Source organism: Cervus canadensis, chromosome X (genome assembly GCF_019320065.1).
Source record: "Cervus canadensis isolate Bull #8, Minnesota chromosome X, ASM1932006v1, whole genome shotgun sequence".
Lineage (NCBI taxonomy): Eukaryota > Metazoa > Chordata > Mammalia > Artiodactyla > Cervidae > Cervus > Cervus canadensis.
In genome coordinates, this window is record NC_057419.1 from 138022594 (window position 1) to 138044428 (window position 21835).

The window sequence follows — 21835 nt, forward strand, 5'->3', positions numbered from 1 at the left end:
CATCCAAGATATCCGGCTTTCCATTTCACTAGCCAGCCTAGCCTTATTTACTTTCTAATTAACAATTTGTGACCCTGTAGACTCTTACCTGGAATGCAGCCTGTGGTCTATCAAGGAAGCCCTTTGCAGCTTAGGTATCTGGCCACATCCCCTGCTCCCAGGAAGACTGGGGGGTTGGTCAGCCTGTTTTATATTGAGGCTTTATGACATCACAATGAGAAACATCAGTCCTGCCTACAGCCTGCAGCAAGTCCCAGAAGATCTAGGGGGAAAGACTTTATTTCTACAAAGAGTAGGGGGCCAAGAGAGTGTGTTTTAGGTCAAGACTAGGACATGAAAAGAAGCCACACTAAAAGTTTCATGGTTGGCCATGTATCAATAAGCAAATAAGTCATGAGGCCCTAGACTTGTAACTTCCCTGAAAAAAGGACCTTCACCAACCCTTCGATCCTAGCTCCTCACACTGTGAGCCTAATAAATTCTGTTGTCCCACAAATAATACTGAAAATGTCTGGAATGGAAGCAGAGGTTAAAGAGGTGTAACAATGGACACCTAAAAGGGAAAGGCCCTGGCCTCAGGGTGCTGTGTGAGAAGGAAAGTCCCCAAGGCTAGCCAGTGGCCAGACACATAGGTGGAGGGGCTTTCTGTTAGGGGAAGTCCACACTGTCATATCGTCCTTGTGAAGAAAGAAAATGAAATGCTTTCCTGAAACTACTTATCTAATCACACAGGAAGGAACTGCAACTTGGTTCCATTTTCCACAAAAGAATAATTCTTTTAAAAATCAAAGCTGAACGATGGCCAAAGCCTGGCTCATGATCCTGTGAGGCTTGTACACTTTTCAAGGAAAGTATATTGTCAATTTAGAGATCAAACAAATTGAGGTCCAGGAAAAGCCACGGCTGTTCAACAGGCCACATTCTTTGGGGGTGATGATGGGGGTGGCAAGTCTGCCCTGAGAAAATCCATCCATGTATTCCTTTAAGTGGCGCTTGTTCATTTTTTGGCCACTTGCCTTTTGTGGCTGTGTTCACAGGAGAATGCCCTACTTTCCCCCCAGGGTCCTCTCTGCCTGCCCCGTGGTGATGTTAGAGGCTGATTACGGAGACATAACAGCACATTAGTTATAAGACTCCCAAAGAGATAACTCATCGCATGGTTGCTAAGGCAGTGGAGCCTTCAGGAACCAGCTGGATACTGGAAATATGGGAACTAGCTGGGAGGGGCTGGTGGGTAGTGGTAAGATCATGGAGGATAGTAAGGACTGTGGTGAACTGCAGAGCCAAAACAAACAAGGCTTTCAAACTGAGCAAATAAACAAAATACTGGGTTGGCCAACCAACATGCATTTACTGGCCAAATAGGGCCCAGAGGTTGCCAGTCTGCAACCTCTGATTCATCCTCTTCTACTACAGGAAAGGACACACAGGCCCCATAAGAGGAAGTGATCATCCCAAGGTCACACACTTGGTAGTCAGACCTAGAATCCAGACCTCTCAAGTCCCTTGAATCCATGAACATGGCACTCACATGCCTGCCTTGGACCAAGAAGATGACTTCCAGGCCACCCTACCCTCTTGGGGCCATTCCATCACCTTCTCCAGCCCAAGCCTTCTTCTTCCAATTGCTGCTATTCATTGGCATGATGTTTCCCATGCCAAGTGGGTTCACCACATGATGCCTTCAGTGGATGCCAGCTGCAATAACAGCCTTTCTCTTCCTCCTGTGCCAAGCTCCTATTCACATAAGGCTGTGCAGCTGGGAGCCAGATTTGTCCAAAAAGATTTTTCCCTCAGCTTTGTGATACTGCTCTCTAACTAGCGCTGGAATATGAACAAGAAGGGTTGAAGGAATTCAGTCTGCTTTCTGTTTGAGTCTGAGTCTGAGCTAATAAATGCCTTTAGCCTCCAGAGCTGCTTTTGTGGGTTCCTTTTGGAAATGTGCAAGTCCACAGCAAACCACCTATTCTTTCCCTTCCAGCTTCTTCCTTTCCTGCTCTGCTCATAAAGGCACTAACCATGGGAGAAGAGGAATGTAGAGTAATGATGGTCTCAAGCCTAGAATTTTCTCTAGGCTATTTAAGGAGGCTGGGATTGCACATGGAAGGAATATAACACCAAAAGGAAGGCTTGCCTGTTCCAAACCACTCCCTTCCCAGCCTGCCATGTGCCTGAGACACCCACCAGTTGAACTGTTTCTGTAAGTCACGGAAGGTTTCTGCTTAAACAGTTTTTGTGAGAGAGAACAAAGTAAATGGTCACTAGCATTAGTGACCTTAACACCTTAGCATTACATTAATTTATCAGATTTAGTAAGAATAGACATCTGAAGAAATGGGACACTGAAAAGAAAAAATTTGATTGGGAGGGGTGCTGGGAAGGGAAGAAGCTGGAGTATTTCTCAATGGGAGCCACACTGGCATTTGGGGCAAATGATTCTTTCCTGTGTGGGTCTCACCTACATATCACAAGACATTAAGCCCCTCTAGACACCATCCACTAGCATCAGTAGTGACTCCCATTTATAACAATTAGACCAACAGTTTGCTCATTTTCAAGTGTGCTCCTAAGGAGATGAAGCACCCTCACTTCACCAATATTTGAAAAGCATTGGATATAATACTATATGTAGAGGCCAAGCTAGAAGAATCTAAGCAGCCATGGAGTATGATGATACTAGGTTCTAGGTTCTAGGTTGTTCACATTATATGGGTGTTAGAGAGACGAAGATGGTGCAGGGTTTCTTCCACTGTGGCTATCCTAGATGCGTATGTGTTGTTTGAGAGACTCATGCTAAGTAGGTTCCATGCCTGTCCTGTTCAAGGGCAGGTGAGGTCCCTGTATTAATAATTTTTCCAGTGACTAGCTGAATGAAGAGGCAGCCATTCATAAGAAGGGAACCAAAACTTCCAAGCTAGCCTGCCTGTTCTGGGGTCTAGAGTCGTCAGCTGTGACTCTTGCTGAGGAACTGACTATCTGAATCTGTCCATGTCTTCTGAAAGGAGGGCTTCTCTAAGACAAAGACCATGCTAATGAATATCCTTTGGCCACCTGATGTGAAGAGTCAACTCATTGGAAAGACACTGATGCTGGGAAAGAATGAGGGCAGGAGGAGAAGGGGGTGGCAGAGGACAAGATGGTTGGATGGTATCACCGACTCAATGGACATGAGTTTGAGCAAACTCTGGGGGGTAGTGAAGGACAGGGAAGCCTGGCATGCTGCAGTCCATGGGGTCGCAAAGAGTTGGACACAACTTAGTGACTGAACAAAAACAACAACAAATGAATATCCTGGCACCTGGTCAGAAGACTTATGGAATACCTCCATAGCCTCTATTCACAAAGGAACCCTATGGAGGGGGTAGTCCCTAGGAGATAATATTCTCCCCTGGGTACTGAGAAGTACTAGGTCTTGGAGTCAACTGCTCCTTTAACACAGTGATTTTGGGGGAGGAGAAGATGAGCTTATTACAAGAGTTGACCACTGCCCTGATCAAGGCAGCAATAGAGCCTGAAACTTTCAGAGGAAGATGAAAGGAATTCCAGACATGGGCATGAGAAAGCAAACTCAAGACTGTCTCAAGGCTTCCCTGGTGGCTCAGTGGTAAAGAATCTTCCTGCCAATGCAAGAGACATGGGTTGGATACCTGATCTGGGAAGATCCCACATGCTGTGGAGCAACTATGCCTGTGCACCACAGTTATTGAGCCTGTACTCTAGAGCCCAGGAGCTGCAACTATGGAGCCCACGTGCTACAGCTACTGAAGCCCTCACACACTAGAGCCCACACTCTGCAATAAGAGAAGCCTGCATACTGCAACGAAGAGTAGCCCCTGCTCACTGCAACTAGGGAAAAGGCCCATACAACGAAGACTCATCACAGCCAAAAAAAAGACTGTCTCACCTCTGCCAGGGGTTTGTGCTGATCTCAAATGTTACCAAACTCTGACCCTCCTATTCCACTTCAAAAATCTGGTGCCACTAGCCTAGAGACTCCAAATAATGAGGGGGTCCAACAGTACAGGTGTTACTGCCTGAGAGGTCCAACTACATCTTCCCCAAGCATCTCTTGCACGCACCAGTTTTAGACACTGACTGACTGCCTTTTTCTCAATATTGAGGCATGGGCCGTGCTGTGTTTGAGCAGAAGTGGGTGGATCTGAGGACTGAATGCTACAAGGTATACTGCCCATGTAGAAGAATATTACTGTTCTACCATAGTTTGAAGAGAGGCACAGAGTGATTCAAATACTTGTGTGACCCCATGGACTGTAGCCCACCAGGCTCCTCTGTCCATAGGATTCTCCAGGCAAGAATACTGGAGTGTGTTGCCATTCCCTTCTCCAAGGGATCTTCTCGACCCAGGGATCAAACTCAGGTCTCCTGTATTGCAGGCAGACTCTTTACCATCTGAGCCACCAGGGAAGCCCCTCTAGGGTAACCAGTACTGAACAAAGCTGTTGAACTTTGACTAGAGGGCGGCACTGATAGAGTCTCCTCTTGAACGATGTTTCCTTCTGAACAAATGTTCAAGACCTTTGGTACAAAGAGGAGTCAGCACCTCCGAAAGCTCAGTGATGGCTGAAGTGACACTGGCGCTCCTCCTTCTCCACCTCCACCCTTGGGCCTCCTCCAGCCCACTCAACTTGCCTCTCTCCCTATCTTCTCTCATCATCACCCTTGCTTTCCTTCAAGGCCCAACTCAACTATATCCAAACCACACTGATTTGTCTCTTCTCTGAACTCCTTGTTTTGGATCATACATCCTTTTGAAAATCTGATGAAAGCTACAGATTTTTCCCCCTCAAGGGATATGTATTGGCATACATGCTTGCACACTCACATGCATAAATGTACACACATATGCCCCCTCCCCCAACACACACACATAAACCACACACTTTTGAGTATATTCATTTTAGTCTTTGGACTGATTTAAAGGAGGAATTACCCTTAAGGCCAGATGAAAAAAAATCTAGGAATAGGCAACTTGCAAGTAGAATCATCCTCCTCTGACTTTCATCCACCCTCCCCCAGTTACCTCTTACCCAGACCCCAGCCTCCCTTCCAGTCCCTTATCCTCTAGCCTCCAGCTGCCTCTGATTCCCCAGGGTTCATTACGACTTTGCCCTTACCCACCCATGTAGGGAGTCTCATTCCATTAGGACTCAGTCTGGTACAATGAGCTAGCTCACTTGACAAGCAGTGTCCAGATACTAAGTTTCACAGAGATCTGCGGATCAATTAGGACACATATTTGAACTAGAGTTTTCTGAAAATAATAGGGAGAGATCTGGAGGAGGGGAAGCCCTTTCAGAACTACTGCTCATTTCACCTAAGAAAGACCCTTCCTGCCTACTCTAGAATATATGATATACTTGATGCTGACCTACACAGAATGGAGGTCACAGGCTGTAACTAAATATGAGGAGAGGACAAAGGCTGTCACTTAGAGGATGATCTTCCCTAAACAGCTATCTCCAAACTTCTAGTATCTGAGGCTCTGCTCCTGTTGCCACTGGCTTACCATTCCTTCTTCACACACTGACCCCAACAGTTTATGTCAGAACTACTGAAGGGGAATAGTTCATGGGGAAAAAGTTCTTACAGAAACTGGTTGTGACTCCTCCTTATGGAAGAATGTCCACTGAATGGAGAGCTTGTTCAGTGAGGCCACAGTGGTGGTGTAGGTGCAGATGAGAGTGACATCAGATCCAACAGTCACATTCACAAAACTGTCTGGGATGGTCACTTGCACTCCATTAACTTGACCTGAAAAGATAATCATCAAACAACAATGGCACACCTTCACATTCTAGTGACTTTTTTTTTTTTTTTATTACATGACATCTTATTTGAGGAATCCAAGGTGAGGAGGAGAATGTAGAATGAACCATGTCTGAAAGTCAAGCAAGCAACTGGCATGGGGTAGGAGAATTTCTAACTAATTACAGTGTGAAGATCTTCAACTTCTATGTGGTGGTGAGTTAACAATATTAAACTGAGAATTTCTTCTGTGTGAGTATGGCCTGACACGGAAGTTCTTAAAGTGTTGTCCAGAGACCCAAAAAGTCCATGACTATTGAGAACAACCAATGCAGTTGGTCCAGGGCTGATGAAGTTCCTTGCATGTGGCACATTCAGTTTTAAAACCAGGTAGGTCTTGAGCAAGTGATGCTGGTTTTGCTAGGACTTTTCAGTGCTTAAACCAGGAAAGTCCTAAGAAAACTAAATGAGTTGGTTATCCTAGCCCTAAGACCATTTTAGGGAGGCTACAAGACCTGCAGTGGTAAAGAATCAGCCTGCCAATGCAGGAGATGCAGGTTTGACCCCTGGGTTGGGAAGATTCCCTGGAGGAGGAAATGACAACCCACTCCAGTGTTCTTTCCTGGAAAATTCCATGGACAGAGGAGTCTGGCAGGCTACAGTCCATGGGGTCGCAAAGTCAGACACAACTGAGGAACTTAGTGCAGGCACAAGATCAAAATTATGTTCATAATATTTTTGTATGTCTTTATCTGGTTTTTGTATCAGGTTAATACTAGTTTCAAAAACAAGTTTGAGATGTTCCCTCCTCTTCTTCTATTTTTTTGAAAAAATTGTATAAAATTGTTAATTATTTTTTAAACATTTGGTAGAATTATACAGTGAAAGTATCTAGGCCTGGAGATTTCTTTTTTCAGGAGGTTTTTAAATTATGAATTCAATTTCCTTAATGATTATAGAGATAGTCAGACAATACATCTTCTATTGAGTGAGTTTTAGTACTTTGTTGTTTTTGAGGAATTGATCCATTTCTTATAAGTCATCAAATATGTGAATAAAGTTGCTCATAGTATTCCCTTATTGTATTTTTAATGACTGCAGGATATATAGTGATATCCCATATTTCATTTCTGATATTGACAATTTGTGTCTTATCTCTTCTTATTTTTATCAATCTTGTTAGAGGTTTATCAACTTTTTTTCAAAAAAACAGACTTTATTTCATTTAATTTTCTCTATAGTTTTCCTATTTAAATTCCATTGATTTCAGCTCTTGATTGTTTCCTTCCTTCTGCTTGTTTTGGGTTTGTTTTATTCTTTTTTTCCTAGTTCCTTGATATAAAAATTTCAATCATTCCCTTGAGACTTTTCTTCATTTCAAATCTAAGCATTTAGTGTTATAAATTTCTCTCTCAGCACTGCTTTAGCTGCATGTTACATTTGTCTGTATTTTATATTTCAATTTTCACTCAGTTCTATATATATTTTAAAAATTTCCTTTGAGACTTTCTCATTGATCCACAGATTATTTAGAAGTGTGCTGCATAATTTTCAAGTATTTAGAGACTGTCCTGTTGTCTTTCTGTTCCTGCTTTATAGTGTATTTCCACTGCACTCAGAAAATAAACTTTAATTTCAAATTTTTTAAAGTTGCTGAGGTCTGTTATATGGACATGCCTATGGTCTATCTTGCTAAGTGTTCTTGGGTGCTTGGGTAAAAAAGTGCATTCTGCTCTTTTGGGGTAGAGTGTTCTATACAAAGAGCCTTGTGTGCATCAGTGCCAAGTCACTTCAATTGTGTCCGACTCTTTATGACCCTGTGGACTGTAGCCCACCAAGTTCCTCTGTCCACAGGATTCTCCAGGCAAGAATACTGGAGTGGGTTGCCATGCCATCCTCTAGGGGAATCTTCTCTACCCCGGGATCAAACCCACATCTCTCATGTCTCCTGTACTGGCAGGTGGGTTCTTTATCACGAGCACCATCTGGGAAGCCCATCTATACAAAGAGATGTACTTTGAGAATAACATTGAAACAAAACATGTATATTACTGTATGTAAAATAGATGACCAGTGCAAATTCTATGCATGAAGCAGGGTACCCAAAGCTGGTGGTCTGGGACATTCCAGAGGGATGGGGTAGGCAGGGAGGAGGGAGGGGGGTCAGGATGGTGGCAACACATGTACACCCATGGCTGATTCATGTAGATGTATGGCAAAAACCACCACAATATTGTAAAGTAATTAGCCTCCAATTAAAATTAAATAATTTTTAAAAAACACTATGATTACTCACCAAGACAGACCACATTCTGGGCCATAAAGAAGACCTTAACAATTTTAAAAGAACAGAAATCAAACACTGTCTGCTCTCAGACCACAATGAAAATAAAGTAGAAATCAATAACAGAAAAGATTACTTGAAAGTCCCAAAATACTAGGAGATTAAACAACATGCTTCTAAATAACATATGGGTCAAAGAAGAAATCTCAGGAGAAATTTTAAAATATTTTTTAACTAGATGAAAGTGAAAATACAACTTATCAAAATTTATGGTATGCCACCAAAACAGGGCTTAGAGGAAGATTTACAACACTGAATGTGAAAGCTCTAAAATCAATCATCTGAGCTTGTTCCTTAGGAAACTAGAAGAAGAAGAGTAATAAACAATAAGGTCCTACTGTATAGCACAGGGAGCTATCCTCAGTATCCAGTGATAAACCATAATGGTAAAGAATATGAAAAAGAACATATATGTATAACTGAATAACTTTGCTGTACAGCAGAAATTAATACATTGTAAATAAACTATATTTCCATAAAATTAAAAAAAAATTTAAGAGTATATTAAATTCGAAGTAAGCAGACGAAAAGAAATAATGAAAATTAGAGTAGAAATCAATGAAACTGAAAACAGGAAATAAATAGACAAAACCAATGAAACCAAAACTGGTTATCTGAAAAGATAAAGAAAATTGATAAGGCTCTAGTTAGGCTAACTAAGAAAAAAATACAAAGGCTATAATTACTAATAAAAGAGGGGCCATCACTGCAGATACCATGGACATTAAAAAGATTAATAAAAGAATACCAGGAACAAATCTATGCCCACAAATTTGACAACCTAGATTAAATGGCCCAATTTCTTGAAAGACACAATCGCCAAAACTCACACAAAAAGTAGCCAATTGGAACAAGCCTATGTCTATTCTGTATCTATGAAAGAAATTGAATAAATAATTAAAAACTTTCCAAAATAGAAAGCACCAGGTTCAAATGGGTTCACTGGTGAATCCTATCAAATATTTAAGGAAGAAACTGTATCAACTGTCTACAATCTCCTTTAGAAAACAGAACAAAGGGAATGCTTCCTAACTCATCCTAAGATGCCAACGTCACCCTAATACTAAAACCAGAAAAAGATATTACAAGAAAACTATAGACCAATATGTCTTATGAATACAGATGCAAAAATCCTCAACAAAATATTAGCAAATCAAATCCAACAATGAGTAAAATGAATTTCTACACCAAGACCCAGTGTGATTTATACCAAGCATGCAAGCCTGGTTCAACACTTGAAAATCAATTCATTATCACAGAAATAGGCTAAAGAAAAAAAATCACATGATATCAATATATGCAGAGAAAGCATTTGACAAAGTCTAACATGTATTCATAATAAAGACTCTCAATAAACTAAGAATAGGGAACTCCTTCAATTTGATGTAGAACAGCTACAAAATTCCAACAGCTAATATCATACATAATGGTGAAAAACTAGAAGCTTTCCTACTAAGATCAGGAACAAGGCAAGGATATCCCCTCTCATCACTCCTTTTCAGTCTTATACTGGAAGTCCTAGCTGATGCAATAAGACACAAAAAGGAAATAAAAGGTATATGGATTGTGCAAAATGACAGATGACATGCTGCCTATGCAGAAAACCAAAAAAAATCAGCAAAAAAACTCCTGAAACTAGTTAGTGATTATAAGAAAGTTCCAAGATACAAGGTTAATGTACAAAACTTTATTGCTTTCCTGTATACTAGCAATGAACAAGTAGAATTTAAAATTAAAAACACAATGGGATAAATTAGGAGATTGGGATGAACACACACACACTACTATACATAAGACAGGTAACCAAAAAGGACCTTCTGTGTAGCACAGGGAACTCTACTCAATATTCTGGGATAATCTATATGAGAAAATAATCTGAAAAAGAATGAATATATGTGTATTTATAACTGAATCACTTAGCCATACACCTGAAACTAACACAACATTGTAAATCAACTGTGCTCCAATAAAATTAAAATAAAAGAACACACAATCATTTATATAAAATACACAAAATTTAAATCAAATACTTAAGTCTAACAAAATATGTACAAGATCTATATGAAGAAAACTAACAACTCTGATGGAAGAAATGAAAGAAGAAATAATAAATGGAGAGATATTTCATTCCTAAGGATAGGAAGACAATATTGTCAAGATGTCAGTTCTTCCCAACTTGATCTATAGAGTCAATGTAATCCCAATCAAAATCCCAGCAAGTTATCGTGTGGATATCAACTAAGTTACTCAAAAGTTTATATGGAGAGACAAAAGACCCAGAATAATCAACACAAAATACTAAAGGAGAAGAACAAAGTCAGAGGACTGATATTACCAACTTTAAGACTTCCTATAAAGCTACAGTAATCAAGACCATGTAGTACTGATGGAGGAATAGACAAAAAGATCAATGGACCAGAATAGAGAGGCTAGAAACAGACTCACATAAATATAATCAACTGATCTTTGACAAAGGAGCAAAGGCAACACAATGGAGGAAAGAAAATCTCAACAAACGGTGCTGGAACAATGGATGTCCACGGGCACCATAATAATAATCTATACATATATCTTACACATTTCACAAAATTATCTCAAAATGGATCACAGATCTAAATGTAAAAAGCAAAACAAAAACTCCTCGAACATAGACAGCATTGGAGAAAATCTAGATGACCTTGGGTTTGATGATGACTTTAGATACAACATCAAAGGCATGATCCATGAAAGAAAAAGTTGACAAAACTGAACTTCATTAAAACTGAAACTGCTCTGTGAAAGACAATGTCAAGAGAACTCTTAAAACTCAGTAATAAGCAGACAACTGGATTTTAAAAATGGACTAGGTACCATCAAGGGACATCTCACCAAAGGTAATATATAGATGGCAAATGAGCATATGAAAAGATCTTCCACATTGTATGTCATCAGGGAAATGCTAATTAAAACAACACTACAGGGGGTACTTCCCTGGTAATCCAGTGGTTAAGACTCCAGGTGTCTAATGCATGGGGTGCAGGTTGGATCCTTGGTCAGGGAACTAAGATCACACAAGCCACATGGCACAGCCAAAAAAAAATTTTTTTTAATTAAAAAAATTCACAACACACAATGCTGATGAGGATGTGGAGCAACAGAAACTCTCATTTGTTGCTGGTGGAAAGGCTAAAATGGTACAGCCACTTTCAGTTTGGTGGTTTCTTACAAAACCAAACATACTCTGACCATACTATCCAGCAATTGTGTTCCTTGACATTTAACCAAAGAAGCTGAAAACATATGTCCACACAAAAAAATCTGCACAGAGATGTTTACAGAAGATTTATTTATAACTGCTACAACTTGGAAGCAACCAAGATGTCTGTCCTTCAGTAGGTGAATGGATTAAAAAACTGTGGTATATCCGGACAATGCAATGTTACTCAGTGCTGAAAATCAATGAGTTATCAAGCCGTGAAAAGACATGGAGAAATCAAGAAGTCAATCTGAAAAGGCTACACACTGTGTGAGTCCAACTTAAATGACATTCTGGAAAAGGCAAAACTATGGAGACAGTAAACAGATCAATGGTTGCAAGGCACTGGTATAGAGGAAGGCATCAACAGGTAGAGCAAAAAGGATTTTTAGGACAGTGAAAATACTCTGTACAATAATATAATGGTGGATATATGTGATTATACATTTGTCAAAACCTATAGACATTTTGTCTATTAAGTTAGGAAACTTCTATTTTAAATCTTTCATTTTAGCAGATAGTCCATTTTATTTATGTTCTGTGCACAGCTCTCAGCCTACTTTGTGGGCTGTATTTATAATGCTAGTTTAATTTTCGGTCTTTGTGGTATTGTTTTGGTCTGTTTGGTTATCTGGAGTCAGCAGGACTTCTGTACATCGCTGACCCTGTTGCCTGAGTGGGTGGAAGCATTTCCCCAGGTCAGGCTGCTGAGTGTCTTTCAGCGGAGGATAGGTATGGCGAGACACCCCTACTGGAACCCCCCAGCTGCTCTGGTGTCTCTGTTTGGGGGAGGAGAGACAAAGAGCCTTCTAGAACCAGGCACTTGCTGTGACTTCATCCCTCTTTTCTGTTTCACCCTCCCACCTCAGAATCGCTAGGTGAAAGTAGGGAATCTCAGGCCCAGTGAGGAAGGAGATTGCTTCTTTTGTCTACTATTGTTGGCGGGATTCCTGATGATTCCCTCTTGCCACTGTGTTTAGCTCATCTGATGTCAGAGGGACTCCCACTCATTCTGGGTTCTCTTCCTCCTTTGGGTAAAGAGACATAAGACATCCTGCCTCTCTGTTGTTTCCAGAGTCCCAAGCAAGTTTGCTTTTTCTCTTCTCTTTAAAAAGTTTTTATGTATTCATTTATTTTTGGCTGTTCTGGGTCTTCGGTGCTCTGCAGGTTTTTCTCTAGCTGGGGAGAGAGGGGGCTACTCTTGTAGCTGCAGTGTGCTGGCTTCTTCATTGTGGTGGTGTCCCTTGTTGTGGGGCAAGGGCTCTAGAGCACAGGCTCCACAGTTGTGGCACACAGGCTTAGTTGCTCAGCGGCATGCGGGACCTTCCCAGATCAGGGGCCAAACCCACGTCTCCTGACTTGGCAGGCGGATTCTTCATCACTAAGCCACCAGGGAAAGCCCTGCTTTCATCTTAATATCTTTCTGAGTTCTCCTTTGGTCGTCTCTTGCATTATTTCCAGGGAGGCTTTATACTTGTGCTTAGCAGGGAGAAGCAAGGAGAAACAGATCTGTGTCATTTTGTCCAAACCAGAAATCTTCAAGATTTAAGATTGTAAAAGGGCGTGAGACCACGATGTCTGAGAACTGCTGACCTTACAAAAGGATCTGCTGCCCATATGATTTGGAGGAACACTGAAGAGCCTCCTACTCCAAAATTCAGCCTACCAGTGTACTTGAAATCCTTAGTACTATGCAAGCAATTTCCCTAGGGGTGTTACAGGCGATGTTACTTTGGATAACATTATAGAGGCATAGTATCTTCCCTGGTGGATCAAATGGTAAAGCGTCTGCCTACAATGCAGGAGACCCAGGTTCGATCCCTGGGTTGGGAAGATCCCCTGGAGAAGGAAATGGCACCCCACTCCAGTACTCTTGCCTGGAAAATCCCATGGACGGAAGAGCATGGTAGGCTACAGTCCATGGGGTAGCAAAGAGTCGGACACAACTGAGCGACTTCACTTTCACTTTATAGAGGCGTTAGCTCATTTGAATAACTGGTTATTATCCATTGCAAAGTCAGAGTATAGAATATAGAAGCTCTCCAGGGTGGAACATGACTGTCAGGCAGGTGTTAAAAAACGGTCAAGTTTAAAAGATGCTCTCTATGCTGCAGGGGGGCTAGAATGAGAAAGCTAGCTACCTTCAGGGTTGGGACAGGATGAAGATACAAAGATGACAGGAAGATCAGAGGAAATAGTACAGAAAGACAAATTCCTGGCCCCCTTCCCAAAGATGACTTTAATTTTATTTTTTCTTAGTGACAGGGGTCAGGCAAAAGGAACTCAGGGATTTAACAAATATTTTGAAAATTTTAAAGAAAAAACAAACTATTGTACTGATTACCCCTAGTTTCCTGGACTCAATAGCCATGTTCTCTGTCACAGCCAGGTCATCTGATCCAGATGCTTCTCTCCCGGAGTTGGCTGTTTACATCAATGTCTTGATGAATTGAGAGAAGTATTTTAGGGTAGGCACTCATGCAGCATCTTCTGACTCCATACAGTTTTCCCTCTCCCAATGTTCTCCTTCCTATGCATTCCTGGTTCCCATAACACCTCCCCACAAAACAAAGCTGGAGTGCAGAAAGCAGCTACTCTTTTTGATGGAAAATTCACTGGAGATCGCTAAGTGACTCTCCCCCCCTCAAAAGCCCTTTTTTTTTTTTTTTTCTCCTGGAAGTTAGGCTCATCCATCTCTGGCTATGCGCAAATAGTGACTTCCAAATGTCTTTAAAGCATCCAAAATTAAAGGGATAGAATGAGGATTTGGTGGCCATTAAAGTTACCATAAACTTTCCTCTAAAAAAGGGATTTTAAAGATATTATTTGGCCGTCATTTTTGTCCTCTAGTTTACATCCCAAAATCTACTATGGAATTGAAATGAAGTGAAGTGAAAGTCGCTCAGTCGTGTCCGACTCTTCGCAACCCCATGTACTATACAGTCCATAGAATTCTCCAGGCCAGAATACTGGAGTGGGTAGCCTTTCACTTCTCCAGGGGATCTTCCCACACCAGGGGTCAAACCCAGGACTCCCGCACTGCAGGTCGATTCCTTACCAGCTGAGCCACAAGGGAAGCCCATTATGGGATTGGGTAATGGTAATAACTTTTGATAGGTAAAGTAAAAAAAAAAAAAACACAAAACAAAACAGAAAAGCCTCTAAGGGCTGCTCTCAACAAAAGTGCCTGAAGGCAGAGTGAACACAATTCTCACACAAAGCAAGCCATGGAAAAAGTCGTGATGCCTATCAACTAATAATATCTGCTGAGCACCTATTTTATACCATGAACAGCACTAACACTGGGGAAATAATAATGAACAAGACAGATACTATCTCTGCCTGCCATGTCAATGCACCACGAACCATTTATATAGCACAGACCAGAATGGAGGCAAATGAAAATCAAGGAGTTGGTAACACTCTGATTTAAATATTTTCAACATATTTTTAATAGAAGCCATATAAATATGGCGCTAGTGGTAAAGAACCCACCTGCCAATGCAGGAGACGTAAGAGTCATGGGTTTGATCCCTGGGTCTGGAAGATCCCCTGGAGGAGGGCACAGCAATGCACTCCAGTACTCATGCCTGGAGAATCCTGGCAGACAGAGAAGCCTGGCAGGCTACAGTCCATAGGGACACACAGAGTCGGACACAACTGAAGCAATTTAGCACATATAAATATGTCTATTGAGGTGTATAAAAGCTCAACAATATCACCTCAGAATAAGTACAGTAACCTCCAAATCTATTGTGAGACAAAATATTTTTAAGGATACAACACGTTGTTCTGTAAATAGGTAACAATTGGCAACGCAATATTTCCAGACCATTTTTATTGTCCTGATTCCCAATACTCAGCACCATAATCAATCCTTAAATTCTGAAGAAAAGACAGTTTTCAGAAACTGTCCATTTCTAATATAATGACAATGCACTTCAGAGTTATATACTTCCAGATGAACTTTTAAAAAATGTCACATCATTCTATTAGTGAACATTACTTAAGCCTCTGAGATCACTGTCCAATAGAACTTTCCGTGATGAAAGTAGCCATTGAAAGTGAAAAAGTAAGTGTTAGTTGCTCAGTTGTTGTGTCCAACTCTTTGTGACCCCAGCAGTTAGGACTTCGCGCTTTCACTGCTGAGGGCGTGAAAGTGTTAGTCCGCCAGTCTCCTTTGTCCATGGGATTTCCCAGGCAAGAATACTGGAGTGGGTTACCATTTCCTTCTTCAGGGGATCTCTCCAACCCAGGGATCGAACCCAAGTCTCCTGAATTGCAAGCGAATTCTTTATTGTCTGAGCCACCCCCTGGGGAAGCCCATTACCCACATGCAGTTATGGAGCACCTGAAATATTGCTAGTGCAACTGAAGAACTGAATTTCTTATTTTATTTAATTTGAATTAAGTTATATGTGAATAACCACATGTGGATAGTGAAAAGTAAAATTTAGTCTTAAACTGAAAGTGATTCTGTGTGTGTCAGGGGAAAAAATGTTCCCTTCCTTTGGATTCATTTAGTCTAAATTGAGAAATTATTTAAAAATTGAAGAAGGAAAAAAAACCTATACATTGACAAGACTGACTGTACAGCAAAATAAAGATTAGCACCTGATTTAAACAAAACTGAGCACTGCAATTTCACTCACTGACCTGGCTGAATTAAAAAAATACTCCCCCACCCAAAGAACACATACGTGGTTGAAATATGTGTGACTGTTTTTAAAAATCAGTGCATATTATTAAAGGAAAATAATCCAAGGTGTATACACTTGAGTTAATCAACACTCTAAACAGATTTTAAATGCCTCATGTTTTGGTAATGATTGTTCATTCATCAATTTAATGCCTACAATGTGACAGGCTCTTTTCTTAGGGGGATTATTATTGTAACATACCAAACAGACATATTTGACCTGATGCAATCTAAGTGATTTAATTTCAAGCAACTTCATGTAAAATTGCTTCATTTTTGAGTTAGGCAATAATCAAGTGATCACTAACTTTATGGATCTGACTAAAGTTCAAATATGTTACTGCATTCAAATGCATAGCACGTAACTTGTGAAAATGGAAACAACATTAACATATCTTTCCAACAGGTGACTATACTACAAGCATCCAAAATGATATGCTTGAACTTTCTGAAGATGTTTTTCAATAAAATTATTTTCCTGAAGTGGAATATACCTGACTTCCTTAGAAGTCAGTAGAAAGGCTTTCATTAAAATAAAATCTGTCTTGCTTAGTTGTCCAAAAAATTTATTTTATATATGTATGTGAAAATAATTTCTGAATGTTTGGGGTTTGAGAAGGTAACTCACTCTTTTGTTTTTCTACCTTTATTCAGATATAATTAACATATAACATTGCATAAGTTTAAGCTGTACAAAGTGTTGATTTGACATATATTGCAAAATGATTACCACCAAAGCATTAACTAATACTTTCATCACATCACATAATTACCATTTCTTTTTTGTGGTGACAATATTTAAGATCTACTCTCTAAATAACTTTCAAGTATACAGTATTGTCAATTACAGTCATCATGCTGTACATTAGATCCCTAGTACTTACTCATCTTCTAACTGGAAGTTTGTTACCGTTTGATCAACATCACCCCCATTATCCCACAACCACCATCCCTGGTAGCCACCACTATACTCTCTGTTTCTATGAATTCAGGTTGTTGTTTTTTCAGATTCCACATATGAGTGAGATCATACAGTGTTTGTCTTTCTCTGACTTATCTCACTTAGCATAACGTCCTTAAGGTCCATCCATGTCACAAATGGCAGGATTTCAGAAGGTAATTAATTTTCAGTAAACATTTCCTATGTGCCCACTATGTGCCAAGCACCATGCTTGACACCAAAAATGTGACATTCTTCCTGACCAGGAAACAAGTTCAGATAGCACATCAAATTACACATTGATGGAAACACTACCAGCTGCCTCACAGCCATTTCTGGATCAACTGATGGACACTACTAATACCAGGCATAGCTTACTGAATTCTTTCTCTGACTTCCATACATATGTAAGCACTGCAAACAACAATATATTGTACCATATTTCTTTTTTTTCCATTTATTTGTATTAGTTGGAGGCTAATTACTTTACAATATTGTAGTGGTTTTTGCCATACATTGACATGAATCAGCCATGGATTTACATGTATTCCCCATCCCGATCCCCCCTCCCACCTCCCTCTCCACCCGATCCCTCTGGGTCTTCCCAGTGCACCAGCCCCGAGCACTTGTCTCATGCATCCAACCTGGGCTGGTGATCTGTTTCACCCTTGATAACATACATGTTTCGATGCTGTTCTCTCTAAACATCCCACCCTCGCCTTCTCCCACAGAGTCCAAAAGTCTGTTCTGTATCGTACCATATTTCTATTCTATCTGCTAGACTGATACTACCACATTTTGTTGGGCCAGCTAGATTGTATATGTACACTATGCATTAGCAAAATCAGTTAGTAACTTAAAAACAAAGGCTCTGAAGTATTTATTGGTAACTGTGCTTTGTTCAGAAAGTCACAATCAAGTAAGATCCCGATATCATCTAAGTAAGTTTTTAAACAATAAAAAAATTGTATACAAGATATAAACTCAATTCTGTAATATACTATTTACTTGCAAGAGGAAAAAAATAAGAAATTCACCATAATCTCTGATAAGATTTCTGGTGACTTTTATTTTCTTGTTTATATGTTTCCATATTTCCAACTGTCTACAAAGACCATACATTACATTTATAATCAGTAAAAATTTTATCTACATTAGTTATAGTAGAAGCCACTCTTGTAACTGTTCCAAAATGGGTATCTAGTACAGGCCAGAGGTAAGCCTCAGAGAGGGAAGTAGGTGTTGACTACAGGTGTGATTTTAGAGGCTGCTGCAGAAGGCCCATGGCAACCCAATTAGCTAATGACCGGAATCTCTTTTAAAGGGACAAAGACTTTCACTGTCTAAAGTTAAGGTTTAAAATGAATATTCCTGGAGGAAAGGGAAAATAGGAACATATGTTCCCACCAGGATGGAAATTGAGAAAGGCAGCTTTTTCCAGTTCTAAGTCCTGGCTAGATCACTGGAGGTAACTCCACAGAACATGTCTGCTTAAACATTTAGCAATGAACATTTAGAGAATTATTACTAAATATCATATAGTTTTGAAAAGTAACATTTCTGATGATATAAATAGTGTAATACAGTGTTCTTTGTAGAAACCATAGAAAATATGAAAAGGCAGGGGAGTTAAGATTAAACTCATCTATAATCCCATCAGCCAGAGGTAATCATCATGAACAGTTTGGTACATAACTTTCTAAGAATTTATTCTAAGCATGTGGGTATATCCTGCTTTTCCCTTAGTATTTTATCTTGAGAATTTTCTTATGCTGTTAAATATGCTTAGTAAACCTCATTCTAATAACTGCCTAATATTACTTAGGGCTTCCCTTGTGGCTCAGCTGGTAAAGAATCCGCCTGCAATGTGGGAGACCTGGGTTCGATCTCTGGAGTGGGAAGATCCCCTGGAGAAGAGAAAGGCTACCCACTCCAGTATTCTGGCCTAGAGAATTCCATGGATTGTATAGTCCATGGGGTTGCAAAGACATTTCTTGGATAAACAACCTTATTGAATCTACCATGGACCTAATTTATCATAAGAAGAGATTCAAAATATATCTGGTATCAGAAAAAACTAACCAAGGGATTTTTCTGAACTAGTGATCTCTCCTGGGTCTACCAATATTAGGATTTTGACTCTAAAAATGATTTTGTTTTGCTCAGATCCCTAAAAACACCCATATTGTGCGCAACAATAAATTACTCATGTATTTTCCTAAATACCATCTTATCTTGAAAAGTACAACTCTTAGGAAATGTTAGATAGTTAAGCATGACAGGTGCTCCCAGCCAAGTTTAGCAAGTCGATCAAAATGAATTTGAAGGAAACAGTCAAATAAAACAGAGGAAGAAAAGTATCATTGGCACAAACTTCAGCTTCTGAGTAAATTCATCTGTTCAACTTTCAAGCTAAAAAAAGAAAGATACTGCAATTTGAGGGGGTGATTCTAATTCAGAAGCTACATAAAACAATTCTATTTACAGCCTGGGTTCCCAAAATATCAGCATAGCACATATTTGCTAAGCAAGTTTTCTGAAAATTGTTTTACTCAGCACACTAATATAGTTCCTTTTAAGCACAGGAGGGGAATATTCTATGTAAAAAAAATTTGCAATTTCAGTTTAAAAGGAAACTCCATTCCCAATGATCTTTGGTGGGCTGGAGATCTGCTCCCCTTACCTGCAAGGCAGTTGAGAATCAGAAACACCTTCCAAAATGTTAACCCCATTGTGCTGAGGTTCGCTGAGCGCAGTCAAGGTCCAGTAGCTTGCCTGGGCTAGGCTGAGTCTCAAACTGACTTCTTCAGTCACACCGAGGTTTGCCAGGCTTATCTGCCGGCATCACCAGGCAAACAAGCTTCTTGGGGCTTACTTATTGGTTACAGACCTTTCTCAGAGCAGATGTGTGTTTCTTTGAAATGTTTTTCATGGGGCGTGTTTCCTTGATATATTTGCTACTGTGTTAATGATAAACCCACGTATTTAAATTCTTACAGTTCTTTGTACACAGATTCCTAAGTTTTATTGTTTAAAATTAATCTTATTAAAAAGTTATACTTGAGGGGAAAAGATATAATTGGAAGAGAACCTACATAAATAAAAGTTGACAAGGTTAATTAATTTAAATACTTCCATAAATGCCTTATGGCATTGATTCACTAACTTTTTACAAATTAAGTTAGCAAATTAATGTTCTAAGATTTTCTCAGGAGACAGGGTTCACAGGAAGGGCACAGAGGACATGAAGCAAGAAAGCATCCAGTTTCAATGTGAACAAACTCTGGACACATCACACTTTTTTGAAGCCCTAGTGGTACAGTGAATTGCATGTTTTTGTCTTTCAAGTTAGAAATCCTGTTCCTTTTATTCATTCACCTAATTTTGCAAATTGGTTGGGCTTGCCCAATGGCTCAGCAGGTAAAGAATCTGCCTGCAATGCAGGAGATGCAGGTTCGATCCCTGGGTCAGGAAGATCCACTGGAGGAGGAAATGGTAACCCATTCCAGTATTCTTACCTGGAAAATGGATAGAGGAGCCTTGAGGGCTATAGTCCATGGGGTCGCAGAGTAAATAAATGAGCTAAGACTTCCACTGGATGAGTCTGAATTTTTTCAGAATTAGGATACTGAATAGGTGCCACAGGGTTAACTTAGAAAGGGGGTTCACTAGAAGGGAATGCACACTTAAGAATGTTCACTAGAAGGGAGCACACACTTAATTTGGATTCCCAACCTTCTAAGATCTTGCCCATGTCTCACCTGAATTTAAGTCAGGTTAAATCGTCCATCTGAAAAATGCTGTCAAAAGTTATTGCCCCAAAGAGTGTTCAATCACATGAAATATGTGCAAACTGCAGTGATATGTTTTATGAACTTTAAGTTACAGAAAGCATTTGACACCATCTCATCTCAGCCAAGTGAATTTCCCACCACTCCTCAGAAAGCCATTTGCTCTCATCAGATATCATACCTTCTCAAAGCATTCCCTGTCCATGCTCATGTCTGATGCCAAACCTTTGCTTCCAGTGAACTCGATCCCTACTTAGAACTTTCTCCTCCTTCCTCTTGCTATCTAAGCATATGCTTAGCACAGATCAGTCATACTGTCCTATGTGAAAATTTTGAAGAGCTCATAAACTGCCTCTCTCTGGACTCCCTTTTGGATAAATCTGTATTATACTTAGATCCAATACCCTCAGTTGGTACCAGATTACTCTTCAGTAGTCTGTGTATTAATGAGGTCCCTAAGTAGACTGTCTATGAGCCCCTCCAGGATGGGGACCAGGTCTTATACAGGCAGTTCCCAACTTAAGAAGGAGCGTGTCCCAAAATGTATTGGTTAGCCCCTTGAATGAATCCAAGAGTACACATTTCCTGCTAAAGCAATGCTTAAATGAAGTCTTGTTCCCAAACCCACACACAGCATAGTCTAGCACTGGCTTGAATTCTTGGTGCTGGGCAATACGGGGTAGGGGAGAAGAAGAGCGAGCTGCAGGTGGCAGAGAAAGAACATTCCTTTCCTTTCCCAAGACACAGCTTGAGTGCAAGGCAACGCTTTTTCCCCCCAAATAACTGTTACATGTCTTTGTCACCCACCTTCCCTTATGCCCCCCACTCCATCGCCGCCCACATGGGTACCTAGGCTTCCCTAAGGGAGGGTCTTGTGCTGTGCTATGCTTAGTTGCTCAGTCATATCCAACTCTTTGCAAAGCCATGGATTGCAGCCTGCCAGGCTTCTCTGTCCATGGGATTCTCCAGTCAAGAACACTGGAGTGGGTTGCCATTTTCTTCTCCAATTACATGAGACAGATAGCATAAATCATGACAGTCCCAGGCAAACCTGAACGTC

The 21835-nt window shown here is 40.3% G+C and overlaps 1 protein-coding gene across 1 annotated transcript in view; it reads right to left on the reverse strand.

Moving 5' to 3' along the window:
• The window catches only part of VSIG1 (V-set and immunoglobulin domain containing 1), a 31508-nt gene extending 11627 nt beyond the window's left edge, over positions 1 to 19881 (reverse strand). Inside the window, exons 1-2 of the mRNA XM_043460079.1 lie at positions 19668 to 19881; positions 5609 to 5772 (exon numbers count right to left, since the gene is read on the reverse strand). Coding sequence (XP_043316014.1) covers positions 5609 to 5772; positions 19668 to 19716 — 213 coding nt within the window. The 5' untranslated portion in view covers positions 19717 to 19881. The remainder of the gene's footprint in view (positions 1 to 5608; positions 5773 to 19667) is intronic.
• Between the last annotated feature and the right edge of the window lie 1954 nt (positions 19882 to 21835).